Here is a 22,424-nt window from a genome sequence, read left to right as displayed (position 1 = left end):
ACCATTTATTTTTTAAAAGTCCTTCCAACTGTCACCTTAAAAACCCACAACTCTCACCAGCAGAACATTTGGAACAGTATACTCCAGTATTTCAGAGAGGTCAAATTTCTTTTCTACAACTCTTAAGAGGTACCTCTTGAAATTTTCCAGTTAACATTTTCTGTAACAAATAACAGCCCCAGAGAAAAACCTATAATATGGCTGTCAGTGAATTTGACTTCCATCATAAAATGGAAACAGTGTCAAGTGTTTTGGGCATTGAAGCAACTGCCACCTAATAACTATTCAGAAAAAAAAAATATCCAAATCAGTTTAGGTCTCATCGTAATCTCTATGACTTTCAAGTTAAAAAAAAAAAAAAAAAAGGATGGTCATTTTTATGTTTTTATGTATTTATTTATGAAACTATAGTTATATTCTCAAATATATATATATGTATAAAGAAGGATTGTAGATTCTTGATAGTATTATAAAAAAGTAAAGGACAAATTTTAAGTGGATTATTTTTCTCCCTAACACATAAAAAATAAATTAACATAAGCATCATTCATCTATTGACGATTATTATTTGCTAGGCACTGTATTAAGCTCTGAGGCAAATATAAAGAAATAAGTACTTCTTTCCCCTCCTATGAATGGGCAAATAGATGTCAAGAATGAATGAAGATTAAGACCACCTCGTAAAGTAGAAGCAAATGGCTCAAGTCACCAAGGAGTGTAAATTCCTCATTTTGTTTCCTTCATGTTCTTCTCATTCTAGTTGGTGATTTTTATTCAATACTTTCCAAGGAAGAAAGATAAAGGCTGAACGAGAAGATACTTCTGCTGCCCTTTTCTTCTGTATACAAAAATTAGGGCTTGCTCTTCCCTTGGATCCTTACCATCACTCACCCAGAAAAAAAAATTGGAATGGCGAAAGATAATGAATTAATTTGTAAAAATCTTGGGAAATGTCAGTTACTATTATACCAAAAAGAAGTTCAAAAACTAATTGTAGAATCTGTCATTACTGGTTTCATGTTTTTCAGTTTGAAAACAGGGGGAAATCATTCTTAGTAGTTATTAGATGTACTTTTTAAATGGGGAGGGGGAGGAGGTAGTGGTCATAAAACTCCAAACATGCCAACCGTATAAGGCCCAATGATGCTGTTCTCTGTGATATCTGGTTGTAGAGAAGTAAGGCCCTTTAACTGGCCAGTTCACCATTTTGCTCTCTATTATTGCTCAGGTAAAGGAAACATATCTGAAGGGATGTCTCGAATGTATTAAAGACTCAAACAATGACTGTTGGAAGCTGAAGAATAAGTTGGTATTTCAGGGTTTTTAATGCATTATAACAGATGTTCCATAAAGAACCTACTAAATAAATAATTGATTAGGTCTCTCTAAAGACTCCATAATTCATCTCTTGGGGATGAGATATATCTAGGGATTAACAGAAAGGAGTTCCTCACTCAAGCATGGTGCTCCCAATATTACTGCAAACAAGTTTTATGTGAAACTGCATGGCCTGAGAGGTTCGAAGGAAGAAGGGGGAACAAAACCTCACCCCACCCTGCAGCCAGGTGTTCTGCATGTGGCTTAAGGTGTGTAAATCTTACTCCACACATAGCTGCCCAGCTGGCTTCTAACTCCCTCTGCCAGTCAAGCCTGTCGAACGTATTCCTCTCAGAGCCCCAAGTTGTCTTTGCAAACTGGAACTCTGATTATTTCACATCTTGTTTAAAATTCCTCAGTTAACACTAAACATTAATGTCCAAATCTTTTAACATGGCATATGAGGCTCACCCTGATCTGACTCTCACTGCTTCTTTGGCTTTTTTTTTTTTTTTTTTTTTTTTGGCTTTTTGTTTGTTTGTTTGGCTTTTGGGGGTTGCTTGTTTGGTTCGGGGGGTCCTATTTTCCAATGAGGTTCTGGCTCTTGCTGTCTCTGGTCTTTCCTCACTAATTGGTCTGTGCTGAGAAGGGCCCGCGCCTTCCTCTTCTTCGCCTTTAAGTCTCAGTTCTTCCATCTCCTCCTCTAGCAAGCCTAGGACATGACTTACTTCTACGATTACTCAGATTATCTTAACATGGCACTACCAAGTTATTTTCTCATTATTCAGCTCCCTTAATTCAGCACTTAATTCTTGTCTGGGTCCCTATCTAATTGTCATAGTCTGGCACACAGTAGGTACTCAAGAGATTTTAAATGAATCCATAAACACCGAATGGCTATACATGGGTGAAAGTTGCAGCAGCCAGGTTAAGAGACAACTGCCTAAATTGGCCTCAACACCTCCTTTCTACTTTGCCCCGTTAGGTCACTGTTAGGAAATCTGTGAGTGGAAAAGAGGTGCATTTCGGCTCCAAAAAGGCATCAACCTTGAAATCTACGTGAGCATAGTTAAGCAGTGAACTTAAGAGACTAACATTTCCCCTAAACTATCCATCAAAAAGCAAGCCCAGCATATACCTGCAGAAGTACGCAACCTACCACCACCACCAAGTTCTAAAAGGCAAACGTCAAACTCATCCCTGAGATTCTACAAATTCAAAATATCTTTAATGTTTATGGTTTTGCCTTTTAAATTTATGTAAATTTATCACTTTCCATAAAATGAAACAGATCTTTGTAAATCACTTACCAGTTAAATGCCTGACACAGTCACGTGCCACATGAGGACACTTCTGACCAGTGGTCCCACAAGATCATGATGGAGCTGAAACATTCCCCCCGCCCAGTGATGCCGGAGCTGCAGTAATGTCATAAAGTCGTAAAGCAATGCGTCACTCACGTGTTTGTGCTGATGCGGTGTAAACAAGCCTCCCTGCGCAGCCTGTCGTTTGAAGTATAGCACGTACCATTACGTACGGGTACATAATACTTGATAATAACAATAAACAACTATGTTACTGGTTTATGTATTTGCTACACTAAATTTTTATGCTTAGAGTGTACTCTTCCTACTTACAAAAATAAGTTTGCTGTATAACAGCAAGCCGTGCTACGCTGCCGGTAGCAGCCTCGTACACATCTCAATTTCAACCACGTCTCTTGATTGCATCCTTTCCCTTGTGCTTGATTTAATCTGTTGTTTTATAAATTGAGCATAGCCTAAGTGTACAGTGTTGATAAAGTCTACAGTAGTGTCCTCGGCCTTCACATTCACTCACCTCACTCACTCACCCACAGCAACTACCAGTCCTGCAAACTCAGTTCATGGTACCATTTGTTATCTTTTATACTGCGTGTTTACTATAGCTTTTCTTTTGATATGTTTAAAAACACAAATACCATTGTTACAATTGCCTACAGTATTCAGTGCAGTAATATGCCATACAGGTTGGTAGCCTAAAAGCAATATGCGATATCATACAGCTGAGATGTGTCGTAGACTGTATCATCTAGGTTTGTGTAAGTGCACTCTGTGATGTTCGCACAATGATAAAATCACCTAAAGGATGCATTCTGCAGAACATATCACACAGGGGTGCATGACCGTAATTCCCCATCTCATATTTACACACCTCAATTAGTCTGATATTCCATGAAAGTGTCCCATATTTATTCTATCGCTTCTCATCTCTTTCTAACTCTCCAAGAGGTATGTCATTAAGAAGTATGAGATCTTTATTGCTCCTTTTCATATACTATATTCCTAAAAACCAAGTGTTAGCCATAATTAATTTAAAAAGAGAGAGAGAGAATAAAAATGGAAGGAAGAGGACCTTTAGACAGAGTGGGAAAAAAAAGAATGAGGGCTATTGTTCTCAATATTAAAGCTACTTAAAACTTCGCACTTGCATACCTAAAACAATTCCAGAGTTATTTCATACCACCGTCATCTCCATTCCTTTGAGAGCTGCACATGAATCCTATTATTTCCATAAACCCTGAGGAAGAAAAAAGTACCTCCAAGTGATTTCTCTCTTAGGATCACTTCATGCAAAAATGACTCAAATATATTTGCATATATGTAAAAAGATATTAAATACAACACTCTTTAGAGTAGAAACGAAAAAACCTGGAAATTTAAATGCCCATCAAGAAAGAACTGGTAAGATAAATGAAGCATACCTAGACAATGGCATATCATGCAGAACATCATGTAGCCATCAAAGAAAATGAGGGAGACCATTGCTTTGTGTTCGTGAATGTGTAAGGGAGGAGAAACTATTGCCTTCTTCTCTTCTAAGTTATTTGGCTGGTCTAATATAAATTGACATAAGGCAGATTTAACAAGAGGAAAAAAGTTATCCCTGCTAATAGCTTTCTTCCTGGTACAAATCCTCCTATCTAAATTCCTTTAGGCAGTTAAAGGAGAGGTAAAAAGCTCTTCTTAAGTCTGCTGGGCCTTAATTATTGTCAGCTCAAAACAATCCACATTCCAAAAGGACATGTTCTGAAAGTCTGCCTGACCCCCGTCACATGCATTCCAAGAGCTCCAGGATACGTGGTTGAAAGAAAGCAAGGCGCAGAATGGGAATTGTATGTATGTATGTATGTATGTATGCATGTATGTATGTATGTGTGTATGTGTGTATGTGTGTATGTATGTATATGTGTATATATATACACACACATACACACACATACATATATACATTATAAAAAGCTCTGTAAAGATACACCAATGATTGATTACCCCTGGAAGAAACAAGGGGTTACTAAAGGAGGAAGTTTACGTTTTATTATATACACTCTGTATTGCTTAAAATTGCCACCATAAACTTTTCAAAAAATTGTGCATGTGTCTATATTTATACTCGTACACACACACAGTTTTAAAACAAAAGCTATCTAGAGGAAGTACAGGCAAACGCAAAGAGGAAGGGCGAAACCTGGCTCACTCCCCTCGCTCGACTCATGGCTTCCTGCGCCATAACCCAGCAGACCCAGGCTGGTGATGCCCAGCTCCAGCTTCCGCGGTTTCTGCGTGGGCCGCGCTATGCTTTCTTTCAAGAGGAGCGACATCAAAGACTGGAGATGATTCACGAAAAAGCCCCTATGAGCACAATGCAGATCCTCCTCCAACATTCTTCAGAATTTTACCTTCGCGAATTGTGCTTTTGATTAAGGCCTATCTACAGCTTCTTTTTCCCTACGAACTTTAAGAGGTCATCTCTACCTACATGCCCCATGTTCCAAATAACTTGCATATGCTGCAAAGACTGAGGTCAGAGAAAAGGTGGAAAACTTTTCTCCACACTGAGTACCAAACCACCTTGAGGGCAGGCGTTCTTGACAATAAAAACTGAGGAAACAGTCTGTTCGCTGCTGGCCCAGCTGGCCAATTACAGTGAGATCTTCTGATGGCATAATGTTCATCATTAGCCCTACAATTTGGGAAGCATTCCCAGTATTCAGAGAGACCTTTAAATGAAATCAGACCGGTGTTCAAGCCAATCCATACCCAGGAACCAAGCGGAATAATTAAAGGAATGAATGTTTTATTCTTTAGTGTTTAATAGAATACATAACAAGTCACATAATCAATGATTCATTACTTCACACACTGGGAGGAAAACAGTATAGAGTATTTCTGTTATACAACTGGTTGTGAACAGAACAAAAATCTCTATAAGAGTATTTAGGTGGTTGAAGAAATTGTCATTTAGAGTTTGGGTACAAAAAGACTTTATTAGCGCCTTTTTTTAAGTATTGAGGAATTTATTTTTCTTGACTTTCCGTTTCATTAGAAAAGCCTGATAATCATATAATTTTCTCCTTTTCCTTCTATTTTGAGAAAATAGCTCAATGATATGTAAGACATTTTCAGTAATTTCATAATTCCAGATAGCTGTGGTAATCTTATATTGTTTAGCAGATAAGAGTTTTTCGGATGTCTGGCAATTTTTAAATAACATAATTTACATCTTCAAAATTAATATCCATACTGGAGATTTTAACCTTTTATCATTAAATATCACTAATGCTGTTTGAATGGTCATAAATGAATTGTCGTGTTTTCAATAGTTAATAGCAAAATTTACCTGCCTATAAAGTCACAAAGACAGTCGTATAATAGTTTACATTACAATTAATGTTCACATACCTCGAAACGCATTTAAAATTTTAATATTTGACTTGGATAAAAAAAATCACACAATGTATAAGGTGACAAGAATTCTTGGTCAACTAGTCCATCTTCCTACCAACAAGATTACACTCTTAATGTAGATATTCTGGTTTAATTTCTTCAAAGTTTCAAGGGCCCCAGTAGAAAATCTAAATCTTCAAACATTAACACTTAGATTTTTATTACCCAAACTTGTAACAAAGAAAAGTTAACTTCAACATAACTTGTTTCTGGCTCTAGAAATCCGTTTTCAGGTACTATAGCCACTAGAAACACAAGAGTATTTTATTTATTTCTCAAAAAACAGATTAGGTCATCTAAGAAAACTAATTCGGTTTTTAAATGAATTATAGTAAGAAAAAAAAAAAAAAACAGAAAAAAATCCAAAGGATTTACTGATAGGTTTAGAATAAAAATATTCAGTTTACTACTTTAGAAACTTAAGTCAACTGAGAAAAGTACTTATGAGTTAGACTAAAACAGAAATTCTTAAAGAATTCAACCCCTCCAGTCAATACTTTCTAAATGCCTGCACAGTGATTTAGCATTTTTCATGTGGAGTACAAAAATGTTTGAATATTAGATTAGAATTTACCATAATTTCAAAAGTAAGAAATTATCAAAGCTTCATCTTACATGGCTTCAATGTAATAATAACATTCCATAAAAAATGCCAATAAAAATTGAAAGTTATGAGCATTGCCAGTTGCCATTTTGTCTGAGAATTCACAGATTATGCATTTCCTCAGAGAAGCAACAGGTCTCACGCATATATATATATATATATATATATATATATATATCTGTTTTAAAACAGGACATAATTTTGGCTAGTATTATAAATTATCAGTTTGCTATCGATGCAAAAAGCCAAATAAAAATACAAGATAAAAACAGTATTAAAGGGGAAAAAAAACTTTTAAGTCACAGGCCTTTAGGGAATATTTTCCACAACATAGAATTTGAAATATTAGAATGAATATGATTCATATTCTACATGTATTTAAAAAATAGACAACTTGTCAAACACTTGGTGCAAAAGCACTGAACATGGTACCTGTTTTTTTAACCAATTAACAAGTATTCTCTAAGTTAAATTTGCTATTGAAATCTAATGTCACTCAGTTGTATTTATGAATTAAATGGTAATCAAAGCCATTACATATGTAAATACGGGCTACACTGAGTCAGGTTAATGCACTCATAATGATCTGAATAATTAATGACATTCTCCCAGGTAATATGAACTGTATCCCTACAAGGTTTATTCAAATGGCTCCTCCATATCCCATCCACAGCTGACAACCAACAAACCCTCCAGCCCACTTCGTAGACAACGAAGGGTTCTTCTGTGGCCCAAAGTACATAAAACGGAAGGGACCCAAAAGTGCCCATGCCAAGTCATCTTATTTAGTTATACTCTCCTCCCAATGCAGAATGTTTCCCATTCAGTCTTTACTTTGGGCAAAACGTAGAATGTTTTCAGGTACTCATTTCCAACTTTATAGGGACGGAGTCATTCCCAGAAGAAGATGGCTTATTGTCTCTTATCAGTAAGTTCCCAGTCTTTCAGATAATGAAAGGGGTAAGGGGAGCGCTGCAAGGTGGCAAGGATGTGCAGGGGAGTAAAATGTGTATGCACAAAGCAGTGGAATAGTTCAACTCAAAGTTTTATAAGATAAAACTTATGACTTAAGGGGCAGAGATTAAACTTCAGCAGTTTCCCATGACTCTTGGAATTGTGCAGATTTAACAAGGAAAATCAGAAGTCTTGCCTTGGAAGTCTTGGCATATGTCAGTGGTTTTGATCTGTTCCTCTAAGATGTTCTCAATTATGTGATTTTTGTTGAGCAATCTAACAGAATACCATATGAGTGGAGAAGTTTCTGTGACACTCTCTTTTGGCCAGTGAGTGACATTCCTAAATCATTTCAGGTTTAAAACAGAGGTAAATTCTGATGCATTACCTAGTCGGTCTGAGAACACACTCAACATTAAAGCAAACACCACTTCCTGGATTTCTGTTTCCACTTCCCTTACAATTAGTATTTATATATAAAGCTAACTTAGCTTTTCTAAAAATGCAACAATAAAAGATCTCAAATCTTTCTCTTTCCCAACTTAAAAAAGAATTAGTGGATTAAAAATACAGGTACCTTGATTTAAGTAGACAGTTAATAAACATATTATTAGTATACGACTAATATCCAAGCAAAAAAGTATGGAGCAAACTCAGTTTTGTAATTATGTATTTTTTCCTAACCCAATTTCCCCATAGACAAGGATATAAGAAACTCATCAAAACATGTTGCTTTAGTATATACAACATCTGATGCAAGTTACTGGGGGCAAATATATGAAATTTTATAGCATTAGGAAATGAATTAAAAAACTAAATGATTCATGTAAAATGCTTATATATGGTATATACAGATTGGATCACATGAGTCTAAGAAAACTTCTGATTCTTAACATCTGTTATGGACACAATAAGATACAGTACAAGATTCATTTTTAAAAAGGAAAAATAGCGCTAATTTAAACACTGAAAACTGACTCTTACAAAATCTTTAAAAACATACTCCAGAGAAAGATGCTGAAACAAAAGAAAGGCTTCTTTGTCATCATCATAGAATATTCAAAGGAGCCTCACAGCATGAAAGAATTCATTTCCCTTCATTTATGATGTAGATAGGATATACAATGGGAATTTTTTCCATGTTAGAGAAAAGGTATAAGGCAACCAGGTCTCCTGTTTCTGTTGCATTTACCTAAAACACCGTTTTATTGCTCAGCTCACTTTTAAGTACCTGTCTTCATTTTTAAAATATTCCATTTTACAGTTATCTACAGATGGGCAGCCCTCGGTGCTTCTATTTCTCTGCAGCCCTGTCAATCAAAACGATTCCACCTTAACTTTAAATAATCTGCATGAAAGAAGTGGCATTTTCTGGTTTTCAGGTTTGCCCAGAAGTCAACATTGACTGAGCTTGGAGAAAATAAGGGTTTTTAATAAAAGATCTTAAGTCTAAGTAACCAAAGTCAAACATATTTTGCTCAAGTAAATAGATGTTTAACTCAGGATTTGTAATCAACAAGAAGATAAAGTTCAAAAACTAAAAAAAAACCCTACTGGGTAACTCTTTGGTTAGGTTATATAAGTATCAGTAACTTCTAAGTTTAGGACTCAAAACAGTTCGATAAACTGCCAGTTAAGAATAAATGTTATAATCTTTATAAAATCCGTTGCATGTTATGAATTATTTTTTTATGTGCATGTACTCAAGTGGATGGTACAAACTTCCAACTTTCAAATCATAAATGATTAGGTCTGTTCCTCCCTTCCCACCCCTCCTGCCTACCTTCCTCCCTCCCCACCCCCCTAACCCAAGTCTTAAGAGCTAAAGTCCTACTGCCATTCAGTGCCATTCATACTTGGGCTTTGCTAATGCCCACGACGACGTGCATTACTACCCGGCTCCATTCAGACACTGTCGGGTGACTTCCCCGCAGTGCTTGGTGACCTGGGCTGTCTTGCCCTTGTCAGAGGCAGTGCTCTTTCTCCCGCATGCCAATAATGGCTGTGATGTCAACCAGTCCAACCCAAGGGCTTCTGACAGTGAGCTGAGGAGAAAGGGTGCCTCCTCAGGCTAGAGGGTAACTTTCTACAAGTTTCAGCCACAGGTGAAGACCTTTATTTCGACGTGGAGAAGATACAATTAATTCTTCGTTGTGCCAGCACTAGATTCTTCTCCTACTTCTACCTGTAACTTCCCGAAACTTTATTGTAGTCTCTGAACTGCCTCCATGGGATCCTAATTCCAGGTCCAGAGTCTTCCAACCAGCCTTTTAAAACGCTACCTTTAAAGAAGGCCAAAAGGCTGTAATGACCTTTTAAAACTCAGGCAGTGTTATCAATTCTGATTTCTTAAACTCGAGTGAGTCATAAGGGCTTGAGAAGATTTCAAGGAATCTTCTACACACTGGACAAGGTCCAATCAGGTTCTCAACAATTCAGTCCTTCCCAGGTACTTGGTGACTTTGTGGCCACACTGCCCCACTAGATCAGACTGGAGGGCAATGCGGGGGGGGGGGGGGTGAGGCAGGGGACAGGGGAAGCACGGGGTGGAGGGGGTACATCTGGGCTCTCTCGGTTATTATAGTGAGGATCAAAGACGACAAAGAAGCCAAGAGGATTTGTGGCTCCAGGTTCTGAAGTGGGGGACAAAGGGATCTAGCCCAGCTACTGGAGGAGGGGAAAAAGAGAAATGGGAGAACGAGGGCTGGGAGGGGAGATCTGTTATCCTCCCCCGGGGAAGAAAGGAGGGGGAATGGGTGAGCTCGCGAGGGAGCCTGGGGACCTCACTCCCTGCAGAAGACGTACTCGGTGTAGCTGGTCCAGATCTTGTCCTCGCTCTGGTCGGTGCTGCCGGCGAAAGCGCAGGTGCCCGTGGAACTGCACGCTACCATGTGGAAGCCCGATTCGGACAGCTTGTCAAAGGCCTGCTCCAGGAAGTTGAACTTGAGGTAATAGCGCGAGGTGTAGCGCTCCGGAGGCCGGTCGGGGTCCCGACTCTCGTTCAGGGTATCCCCGAACACCTCCTTGGCCAGCGACGTCTTGCCGCACACGGTGATGCGCGCCACTCGCCGGAACTTGGCGTCCGCCTGCGCGTCCCGCCCAATAGTGTAGGAACCGCGGTAGCCGATGGTGATGTAGCCCGAGCGCCGGCTGCCGTCCAGCGACTGGGACGGCGTGAGCAGCGGGCCCGCCGCGCCCCCGGACGGGCTGCGGCTCGCCAGCTCCAGCGTGGGCGACGGCGCCCCGGCCGAGGCGCCCTCCTGCTGCTCGGGCTCCGTGTAGCCGAGCGACAGCAGCTCGTCGCCTAGCGAGCCCTCCTTTTGCACACCGCGCCGCGGGTGCGGCGGCGGCCCAGGGCCAGGCTGCTGGGGCGCCCCGAGGCGGCGCACGAGCTCTGGCAGCTCAAAGTACTCGGCCTCGCGCTGCAGCCGGCTGCGCTCGGGGAAGTAGTCGGGCAGCACGAGCTGCAGGTCCCGCAGGTAATCCAGGATGTAGCGGAAGAGGAAGCCGTCTCGGTCCAGAAAGAAGCGGCCTTTGCTGTCCCGGGCCAGCTCCTGCGGCTGCTGCTGCGTGAACATGCGCCACAGAAGCGAGTCGGGCACCGACACCACGGTGCAGCGCCGGGTCACATACACCTGGCCCCCCACGTTCAGCTCCACGATATCGGGGAAGAGCGGCGGCTCCGCCGAGGACGACGAAGAACCGCTGCCGCCTCCGCCGCCCCCGTTGGGTAACCCGCGGGTGCTGTCCGCCAGAGCCATGGCCGAGAGGTGGCCGGGCTGGGGTAGTGGCAGAGAGTGGAGCCGCGCGCAAGGGCTGCAGCCGCCCTTTCCGGACGCTCGCTCAGCCCTGCTCCGCGGCCGCCGCCGCCGCCGCCGAGAGCCGCGCCGCGCCGAGCGGAGCGAGCGCGCAGCCGTGCGCCCCCCGGAGTCCCGAAGCGCTCCTCCCGCCTCGCCCGCGCGCTCCAGGCGAGTGCTGGGTCGCGGCCCGCGCGCGTCTTAAGTAGAGCCGCCCGCTCGGGCGCCGCGGCGCGCAGGAGGCGTGGGCGGCGGCAGAGCGGCGGAGCCTCGCTCCCGGGGCGGGAGGGGGTGGTGGAGCGGAGAATCGATTTGCATCTTAAACGCTGACGCCGCGCCCCGCCGCTGGCTCCACCCAGGCTCGCGCGCGCCCGGGGGGACCCGAGTGCCCGGCCCCGTCCCTGCTCGTCCCGCCCTCCAGCCCCTTCCCACTCTTGCCCAACTTTCTTCCTCTTCCAAAGTGGACAGAGCGTGGCACAGGCGGCTCCGGAAGGTGGGCCTTCTCTGGAGGCGTATTCAGTGCACCCCCTTCCCCTTCTAACCCCACCCAGCGCCTGGGGACTCTTGACGGAGAACCGTAAACTTTTCGGCTCCCCGCTCCCGGGTTTGGAAGTGCGTGGCCGCCTCCGGCACCGGCGGCTCCCGGAACTGGCCGCTTTAAACACGAGATGAAGCGCTGCCATAGTCGGTCTTCGTGTTGCTGAACGTTCTCGAGAGACAAAGCATTTGGAGAGACGATGGGCTGCCCCAGCCCTGAGGCAGGCGCTTTCTGTTCGCATTGATGAAAAACCCATAGAAACAAAAAGCTAACCTCGGTATCCTGCCGTAGGACGCTTTCTGATAGTTTAACTTCCCGGGTAAAGAGGCAAACTTATTGGTTGGAAGACCTCAAAATTGGAGAAAATAAGTTGCAATGGCAGTGGGAGGACTTGGGCGAGATAAGGGGGACTTCGTGGCGCGTTGCCCCGAGCGGGGCCTGTGCGGCCTCCTCCCTCTGCGCCCTCGAGGCCAGGCCGCGGGGGTATAGTGAGGTCGAAGGGAAAGCTCCGTCTCCGGGTCCCTTCCAGCCCTCGGTGAACCGCGCCATGAAACGCGAGGGTTGCAGATCTAACGTAATTCACAAACACCACCTCTCAGCCCCTGCATGTTTATTCTCCCGAAGGTCCAGGTACCCCTGCTGTCCCGTGCACCTCTCATTCCGTTCAGTGCTTTCCGGGTTCCTTCTAGTCCCAGGGCCTCTGCACAATTTGAAGGCCCTCTTCTAGGTCGCATCTAGTCCCGCAGTCGCATTCCCCTCTCACATTTCAGCCCAGAGGGCTCCTGCCCCAGGAAGCCTTCTTTAGCTTTCCAGGAGAAAAGGGCGTTTGGATTGCTCCCTCCTAATGCCCTGCCTAATGCACGCAACACCTTCCGAAATGTATTTCTCATTATCTGATCTTCGACTTTGCAGAAAGAGGACAAAGGGAGGGTAAGGAATGATGCTCAGAAATCATCAGGTCAATGAATATTTGGTGTGCACCTGCTATTTACCCTTGCCAGGTAGTGAAGAATGCAAACAGGTAGGCAAAGGGTCAGAAGTCTGAGCGGTTATCAGATCAGTTGGAAATAAAGATGTCAGTCAGGATAAATCAGACCAGATCTTTGTTCCCGATAATGTTTACCCTTTTTCGTAACTAACCAATGAGCTTTACAGTCTCCTCACAGATAAGTGACATTTTTACTTTGAAATGTTTATGTCTGCTGAACAATTATCTCATTCATGTCAGTGTGCTGAAAGGAGATCAAGCCCTCATCCAGCTCACTTAATTGCAAGCCCAGACTTTGATACTGAATATATTTGACCACTCTTTTTGTTGTTGTTGTTCGTTCGTTCCTGGGGATAAATAATAGGTGACACAGAAGTTTCAAGTTCCAATGCTGAATTTCTAGGAGGTTGTGCTACTGTTGGTTATCTCAGTGTCACAGGTTTAACAAAGCCAGTTTCCTTTCTCTAAATCCAAGAAAAGCCCTCTTCGTAACATTTCGGTACATATTTTTGTGTCATTACTTTGTTCGGTGTATCAGCAGTTCCTGCCAGCTCTGCCTTCAGAATACTTCCAGACTACTAACGTGTTTCGCCACCTCCCTGCCACCACTCTGGACCAAGCCACCCATCATCTCCTGCCTGGATTATTGCCCTGGTCTCCTAACTGCTTCATCCTTGCTCTCTACTATCTTATCAACAGAACGGAAAGATGGATCATCTTAGAACCTAAGTTAGATCATGTCACTTTGCTCAGTGCTCCTCAGTGGCTTCCCATCTGAGGAAAGAGTCCTTTCGTGGTCTGCAAAACACTACATGATGGGAACTGCCCACAGTACCTCTCAGACCCATCTCCTACCACTCTCCCAGGGGCTCCCTGGTTTTAGCCTCATTATCCCCCTCTGCTGTTTTCGCAGGGCCTTTGCACCTCCTGTCCCCTTTGCTAAAAGACTAATTTCCCCTTCTCCCTCTGACCTTCCTCACCCTGTTCAGTTGCCTCCCTTATTACCTTCTTCGGATTGCTGCAATAAGACCCTCCCTTGGTCAATCTATTTAGTAAAGCACAGCCCAACCCAAGCAGCTTTTCTTTCTCTTTTATTTGTTTACTGTTTCCCTGCATTAAAACATAAACTCCAAGTGTCCAGAGATTTTGGTCTGTTTGATTTATTACTACAGTAGTCCCCCTTCTCAGCAGTTTCACTTTCCATGGTTTCAGATTGAAAATATTACAGAGAAAATTTCAGAAATAAACAATTTATGATTTAAATCGCTTGCAATTCTGAGTAGTGTGATGAAATCTTGAACCATCCCACTCCATCCCACCCCGACATGAATCATCCCTTTGTCTAGCATATTCACTCTGATTCGCTACCCACCTGGTAATCACTTAGTAGCCATCACCTCGGTTATCAGGTGGACTGGCAGGCATCACAGTGCTTCTGTTCGAGTAACCCTTATTTTACTTAATAATGGCCTCAAACAGCAAGAGCACTGATGCTGGCAAGTCGGATATGCCAAAGAGAAGCCATAAAGTGTTTCTTTTAAGTGAAAAGGTAAAAGTTCTTGAGTTAATAAGGCATTTTATCATGTCATTATAAGAAGGGTGAGTACAGTGCAGTAAGATATTAAGAGAGAGACTACATTCATATAACTTATTACGGTATGTTGTTATTTTTTATTATTACTAGAAATCTCTTACTATGCCTAATTTATAAATTAAACTTTATCATAGAGATATATGTATAGGAAAAAACAGTATATGTAGGGTTTTTTACTATCCATGGTTTCAGGCATGCACTGGGGGTCTTGGAACATATGCTCCATGGAGAAGACGGGACTACTGTGCATCCCCAATGCCTAGAATAGAACTGGCATCTCATAGTCATTCAATAAATATCTGTTGCTCACCTGTTTATTCTAATATTTATTAAGGGTCTGCTACCATGTTCCAGGAAGCATGTTAAAAAAAATAATAATCTCTGCCCTCTTGGAGCTTAGAGTCTTGTGAGGGAGACAGATAATAAATATATAGGTAAGTGCACTTTAGGTAGAGATAAATGCCATGAAGTAAAGTTGTGAAATGAAGTAGAGTGACTGGTGCGGGGATACTACTTTGTATTGACTGGGTGGGAAGGCCTATCCATGAAAGTGACATTGAGCTGAATAATAAGAGACAGCCATGAGAAATTCCGAAGAGCGTTCCAAGCAGAGGGCAAAGCAAGTTCAAAGGCTCTGGATTAGAAATGAGCTTGGTACATCTCAAGGTATCCGTTTATTGTATCAGCTTCTGTCCTGTGAATCTCCAAAGTACCCCTGAAGAGATCAGCGCAAGCTCAAGTGTTTCAGATATTGCATGCCTAGACACAAGAAGCATACCACCTTCCTTCTCAACCACTCGGCATAGCATATTCTTCCACCATAAGCTAGTCTACTGCAGGAAGCCATTGTTTTTTCTTTATGGAACTCTAGGCGGTGCTGGCGAGGCAGAACAATGAATGAACCAGTGATATGAGGCTGAGAGAGTAGTTTTCTGGTTCATTTGGTATGTTCTGTTTCTTGCCTACTGGTTGGTGTCATGAAATTCAAGAACTATAATTAGGGGACTTTAATGCTAAAACTGAAGAGAGTGAGTGTTTATGGGGAAGGAAAGATCATAACGCCTTAACTTCTTCAGTATGTTAAATATGTTAGTTGCCAGAGGGTTGGGCAGGACGTCTAGCCCGTGACTAGTCTCCATACAGCTTCGAGTGGTAAATACATTGATAGTCATTATTTGCTTTCCAGTCGCTCCTTGCATTTTCCTAAGTAAGAGATAGTGCTTTGCCTTTTTATCCTAAACGCTGAGGGATTGGAAACATTTCCAAACCTACGTTCTCATCCCACTGGTGTCTCCTCCCTGGCCTACTTACTACCGCCTCTTCCAATCAGCTTCCCACCTCACCCCACTCCCAACGTACTTGGTAATATTCTCCACGCCGCACGTTTGACACAGAAATGAGGAAGATTAAGAGAAATAGAAAATTAAAAGGGGAGGAGGAAATGCAGTGAAATGAAGTGTGCGCCTCTGAGGAGTGAATGAATTTAATATATGTGAAAACGATCCGTAAGCTGTGAAACACCATTCAAGTGTCAGAATCATGATTTTCCACCACATATCATGGTGACTGACAGTCTGCTCGATAAACACTGAATGAAGAAGTGAGTGGCAAAAACATTAAAATGAATGCTGTAAGGAAAGGGGAGAAGAGACAGGATCAGACGTTGTCTCGAATAAGTGTTTAGTTCATTTATCATCCTCTCAATATGTGTGACTCTTTTCTGTATGCAGGCTTTAAAAATAATTGTTGACTCTTTTTGCATTCAGAAGGAGAAAGGAATTGGATACAGAGAGATTAAATAACATTAAGTGTAAGTGAATCAGGGGATAAGATGATCTTAATAAAGATTTGATAAAAGGTATGCCAATATTTAATCTTTAAACGAGAGAGAAAATTTTATATGAGGGACATTGCCAAAATATTATGTCTAGAACATAAAGAAAATAGCAATATCATTATTACATGATTTTTATACTTGATAGAACCAGAAGAACAAAAGTTAGTAATGTTGGAAATTTTTAAGTTTTTATTTCTATATCGTTATAAGTAGCATTCAAATCTTTTCTAAGAAACCTGTAACAATATAATAGCGAGCATTTCTGTAATACATATAGTTATATACGTAGTAGCACATTTAACCCTCACAATAACTCTAAGAGGTGGGAATTATTATTACCCAATTTCTAGAAGATCAAATAAGCATATAAGTGGTGGTACTGGGATTTGAACCCGAGCAGTCTAACTTTAGAATCTGTGCTTTTAAACACTATTTTATAGCTTGTCACTCCTCTAAGTGATTTAATGTATTAAGAAATGTGTTCTATTATTCTCCCCAATTCACAGATGAGGAACCCAAGGCAAAGACAGGTTAGGTAACTTGACCAAGGTAACACAGCTAAGGGGCAGAAATGGTATTCTAACATCCAAGTGGTTATACTCTACAGTATTAGCAACCAGACACCCAAAGTAGTTACCGTGAAAGAACGAGGATCAGGAAGGGGTTACGTCTTCAGCTTTCTGTCGATGGCACAATCCTGCCTCAAGTCGGACTCTCCAAGGACATCTATGAGCCCACAGACAGAATGAACACCCTATTGTCCTGCTCTTCGTCCAACTCAGTCCTACACATAATAAATATGATTTTGTTTCTGGCTCTCTAAAATACCATTATGGTTTGCAAAGCACCAGGTTTTGAGTATGTTTATTCAGTTTTTTTTCTGATCTCATTAACTCTAGACAAGGATAAAGTAAGTCCGTGGAAACTGCTGAGATTTAGGTTCCAGTATTCAAAAGCTAGCAGTATCCACTGGTCTTCTGGGGCCTGTCAAATTGAACAAATGTATTCTGCTTGTGGCTTTCCATATCAGACTGAGCACAAAAATAAGTGATCCTCACACACACAGTGAGTCTGGAATTTCTGACCAAGGCTAATTATTAACATCACTGATGTTTCATAAGGATTTAAAGGCCTAGGTTTCAAATTGTGATTAAACTTAGAGGTTAACTAGGAATGAGTTCTCACATTCTATGCTAGTGCTTCACTTTTCTGAGGACTTTCATATTGTCAAGTTCAGTTGATTATCACGACAATTTCAGGAGGCATCATTTAATGGCATCACAAGTGAAGAAAGAAGCTCAGAAAGGTGACAGGACTGACGGTGCCTCTCAGGTAGCTGGGATGCAGTTCTGGGATGCAAATAGAGCTCTTCAGCAGCTCTATCAGATCTACTCAATTTGATGCCCCAAATGAAGGTTGTCACTCAAAATAATCACCTTGGAGACTATATGCTTATTTGAGAGATGTCACAATCACTCACCGTTTTTGGCATATCTGTTTAGAAATTTTCCTCAGAGCTAGTTTACACAAGAACCTCATTCCTTTATACTTACGCCAAATTTTGGATTGATCTCTTTTTACAAGGCTGTGAAACAGGGCACCTCACTGCAGGACAGCCCCACATGCCTGAGAATAAATTAGGACAAAGCCAGTTTTCATGACTATGAAACCGAGGTGCTGATTATCAGGTCTTCACCTTTTGACACTGGGTTTTAAAGATCTCATCCCTGGAGTTCTCTAATATGCTAAATGGTATCAAGTTTACGTTCCCCAGAAAAAAGAAGGGCTGATTCAACTGCAGAGATTTTAATATGTGGTTCCAGAAAGTCTGCATATTTCACTGTGAGGTTTGGACAAGCAGCCAAGCCACTGGCTAGATTATAATGGGCAACTTCTTATGTAACTGTAAGATCATTTGTTTGATATAATAAAGAGGGGGAGACTTTTATTTCCCCAATTTGCTTTCCAGTTACTACAGAAATATGCATGATATTTAACAGTAGAGAAATGGCCTCAAATGATGCTAAATTTTAAAATTATATTACTTAATATGGTTTATTTTTAGAAAATAAGTTTCTTTTCCTACAATGAAGTATAGATGAGAACATTATATACTTTGGATTTGGATGAACCTATATGCTTCTCCTGAATCTGTTACTTAAACTCTAAGGTTTTGGACAAGGTTATTTAAATATTCTGAACTTCAGCTCTTTCTCTTAAAATGGAGCAAAAACACCTACCTCCTGAAACCCTTATAAGATTGAATGAGATGATACAAAGCATTTCATTTCGAAGTGCATTTCACTTAGTGGACACATCATAAACATAAGTTTCTACCTCCACCTTGCCATTGCTATCTCAGTTGCACTTTTTAAAATTTAAGTATAGTTGGTATACGATATTATATTAGTTATATTAGTTTCAGGTATACGATATAGCGATTCGACACTTTTATGCCTTATAATGTGACCACCCCACAAATTCTAGTAATCATCTGTCACCGTGCAAACTTACCACATATTATTGGCTGTGTCCCTCCTCACGTTTTTCGCCCATCCCCCATGGCCTTCCCTGCTGGCAGCCATCCATCCCCTTGGTCTCTGTTTCTACGAATCTGTTTTTGTTTTGTTTGTTCATCTGTTTTGTGTTTTTAGGTTTCGCATATAAGTGAAATCATACAGTACTTGTCTTTGTCTTTCTCTGACTTACTTCACTTAGCATGATACTTTCTAGGTCCGTCCATGTTGTTGCAAATGGCAAGGTTTCATTCTTTTGTATTTTTGCACACGCACACACATATACACACACACCCTACTACTTTATTCATTCATCTATTGATGCACACCTAAGTTGCTTCCATATCTTGGCTTTTGTAAATAATGCTGCAATGAGCATAGGAGAGCATGCATCTTTTCAAATTAGTGTTTTCATTTTCTTCAGATAAATACCCAGAATGGAAATTGCTGAGTTGTATGGTAGAGCTATTTTATTTTTTTGCATAATCTCCATACTGTTTTCCATAGCAGGTGCACTTCTATAATCCAAATAGTTTCTTCTTAAACGTGCTTGCCTTGGTCTTCCACTAGTTTTCTTATTCATTCTCTTAGATGACACCTTTTCCATAGTATCTAAAATGGACAAGATAAATGACATTTCATTTGCAGTTCCCTGTTCGTCCTAGTCAGTCATTTCTAACACAAATTTTCTCTCTGGTTGGAAGATTTTGTCAGGATCTAGACAGCTTGGAACTCTCAATTACAGAGCTTATTTCTCATCCTAGACTTTGCAATTTGAGCGACAATTACTAAAATAGTTTAGTTTTATCTCTAACTAAATAGTTAACCTTTGGCAACATCTAGAAGGTAAAGTCTGGGGGTTTGGGTACAGGAGTGTTGTAAGGGGACTTAAAAACTCCAGGCGTCCTTAGACTCCAAAGAGAGTGACTTCCTCTCTGCGCCCAACCCAGGGGCCTAGACCAGGTAACGACAAAGAACCAAGTCTGGGCTAGGGCAGAGCAGCAACAGTGCCGACCTAAACAGTGCTGTTTCACCACGAGCGGGTCCCCAGGAAGAAGAGCACACATGTGCACTGCAAAGGAAACATTGTGGCAGCTGTCACCAGAAGAGAGATTAACAGCACGAGAGAAGTTTAGCTCCTTTTTGCATTGTATTTAACATTCCTTCAACTATTCATGAAACACCTGCTGTGTGTCTGATCCTCTTAGAGGTCATGGGTGGCTCTGTGAGATTCTGCACACTATCGGAGTGAGTGGCCAGCAACAGCAGGAGCCACAGTGAGTTCCTCATGGCACGTGTGACGATCCTAAGAAGGGAAGTTACCTTCATGCGTAAGTCAGGATTCTCCAAAGAAACTGAACCAATAGGATGGATAGCTGTATCTATTAACCAAAATAGATACAAACAGAGGGAGGCTGATTTATTTTAAAGAATTGGTTCACTTGATTGTGAGGGCCGGTAAGTCTGAAATCTGCAGGACAGGCCAGCTGACTTGAAATTGAGGCAAGAGTTGAAGTCTAAGTCATGAGTCTGAAATCTGTATGGCGGGCAGGCAGGCTGACACTCAGGCAAGATTTCTATGTTACAGTCTTGAGATAGAATTCCTTCTTTTCTAGGAAACCTGAGGGGTTTTTTTGTTCTTACAGCCTTCAAATGATTAGATGTGACCCACCCACATCATCAAGTATAATCTCCTTTACTTAAAGCCAACCGATTGTAAATGTTAATCACATCTTCAAAATACCTTCACAGCAACATCCAGACTAGTGTTTGACTAAATACCTAAGCACATATGCTAGCCAAGTTGACACATAAATTAACCATCAAGCTTTCCCAACAGTGTTTTATTAGAGGTAAAACTGAGCTCCTTTTGAGGAAAGATGCCTTATCCGTCAGCAAGAAGTCACGTTTCATAAACTATAAAAAAGTTACACTATTCTCATGTTCAGTGTAAGAGCATCTGTAAATACAAGCTTAGCCCCCTTAGTCACTCTGTACTTATGATCAAGTGGATTTTCAGACAGACTTGTGGAATTCAAGTCATTAACAGAATTGCTACATGAGTGGTATTACTCACAGCTTGGTTAGTACTGGGGTGGAAGAGACCCAAAACGGTATTTATAGCACCACGAGCAAAGATAACTAGGTGTCTCGATGCATTGCATTTGGTACATAAACGTTTACTTATTGATGAAGATATTTTTTATTACTAATCCATCATGCATCATTTATTAATGACTCTATTAAAGAGGCATGAAGAGATCACAGAGGAAGGAAGCACTTCATCACTAAACTGACAGTCTCGGTCCCCTCCAAAAGACACCTTCCCCATCCACTACCTACCTTTCTATGTCTTTGGTCTCTATACCCTGTACGAACAAGGTGTTTAAGGATTGACCTTTTCTACCCATGAATGAGAAAGAAACAAATATTGTTCTACTTCCCAAGGACAGAGAAAAGATAGTTCTTAGAAAATAGAGACTAGAAAACATCGCTCTTCCAAAAAATTCCAGAATAGATTATTAGATTGCTTATGAGAGAGAAAGAGAGAGAAAGGGAGAGAGAGACAGAGAGGGAGGGGTAGGCCACTGACCTTTAGGAGACAATACTAGTCAATATGAGTTCACCTCAAGTAAGTCATGCCAAGCAATTCTTGGACAGCATTGCTAATCTCATGAGTACGGTAATATTGCAGACACAGTATATTATATTTTTGCAAGGTATTTGATAGTTCACTTTGGACAATTTAGAGAAATGTAGGCTGGAGACTAATATCAGTAGATGAACACATTGGTGGTAAGACAGGTCTATTCAAAGACTGTTGATGAATGGAACAATGTCGAACTGAAGAGAAAGGACTAGGGACAAGATTCTGTGTCAGTCCTTTTCCACTGAACTATTATTCTATCAACAAATGGAATGAATATGTGGGAATCATGCTAAAAATGTATAGATAGTACAGATCTTGATGGGCTAACTAATCCAACAAATATGGAATTAACATTTAAAATAATCCACATAGGCTTTAGCAACAGAAAGAAACAAACAAGAGAGGATGTGATAAGCATAAATGTTGCTTAAGATGTAGCTTAGCAGACTTTCATGTGAAAAATTATCTGGGACTCTGTATCAACTGCAAGTTCAAGAAGACAATAAGATGGCATGTCTGTAACACACATGCGTATACACACACCCTGAATACAATAACTTTTAAAGATTGGAAAGAATCTTAAAAATTATTCAAATCAAATCCTTCATTTTACAGGTAAAAGTTGAGTATGTAATAATAGAAATAGAATAACTGATAGAAAAACTACATCTGGTATTTATGTATGTTTAATTGTAGAACTCACAATCTAAAGAGTCATGTTATAGTGGTTTTGGTTTGCCTTTATCTGGTGATTAGCGATGTTGAGCACCTTTTTACATACCTGTTGGACATTTGTATATTTTCTTTAGAGAAGTGTCTGTCTATTCAATTCCTTTGCCCATTTTTTAGTCATTTTTGTTTTG

The 22,424-nt window shown here is 41.1% G+C and overlaps 2 protein-coding genes and 1 long non-coding RNA gene across 3 annotated transcripts in view; all 3 read right to left on the bottom strand.

The window, feature by feature from the left end:
- Positions 1-4,510, bottom strand: part of LOC118609392 — a 53,872-nt gene extending 49,362 nt beyond the window's left edge. Inside the window, exon 1 of the long non-coding RNA XR_004953407.1 lies at positions 2,628-4,510. This is a non-coding gene — a long non-coding RNA (uncharacterized LOC118609392). The remainder of the gene's footprint in view (positions 1-2,627) is intronic.
- A 906-nt stretch (positions 4,511-5,416) lies between these two features.
- KCTD12 (potassium channel tetramerization domain containing 12) lies at positions 5,417-11,662 on the bottom strand. Its single transcript, XM_016149350.2, has one exon. The coding sequence runs from the start codon at positions 11,400-11,402 to the stop codon at positions 10,425-10,427; it is 978 nt and encodes a 325-aa protein (XP_016004836.1). The 5' UTR covers positions 11,403-11,662; the 3' UTR covers positions 5,417-10,424.
- Positions 11,663-19,379: 7,717 nt separating this feature from the next.
- LOC107513079 (glutamine amidotransferase-like class 1 domain-containing protein 3A, mitochondrial) overlaps positions 19,380-22,424 on the bottom strand; it is a 49,848-nt gene continuing 46,803 nt past the window's right edge. Inside the window, exon 5 of the mRNA XM_016149349.2 lies at positions 19,380-19,523. The gene's annotated coding sequence lies outside the window, so the exon portion shown is untranslated. The remainder of the gene's footprint in view (positions 19,524-22,424) is intronic.

Source organism: Rousettus aegyptiacus, unplaced genomic scaffold, assembly GCF_014176215.1.
Source record: "Rousettus aegyptiacus isolate mRouAeg1 unplaced genomic scaffold, mRouAeg1.p scaffold_m13_p_11, whole genome shotgun sequence".
Taxonomy (NCBI): Eukaryota; Metazoa; Chordata; class Mammalia; order Chiroptera; family Pteropodidae; genus Rousettus; species Rousettus aegyptiacus.
Note: the sequence above shows the minus strand (reverse complement) of the source record. Positions and strands in the feature narration are given on the sequence as shown.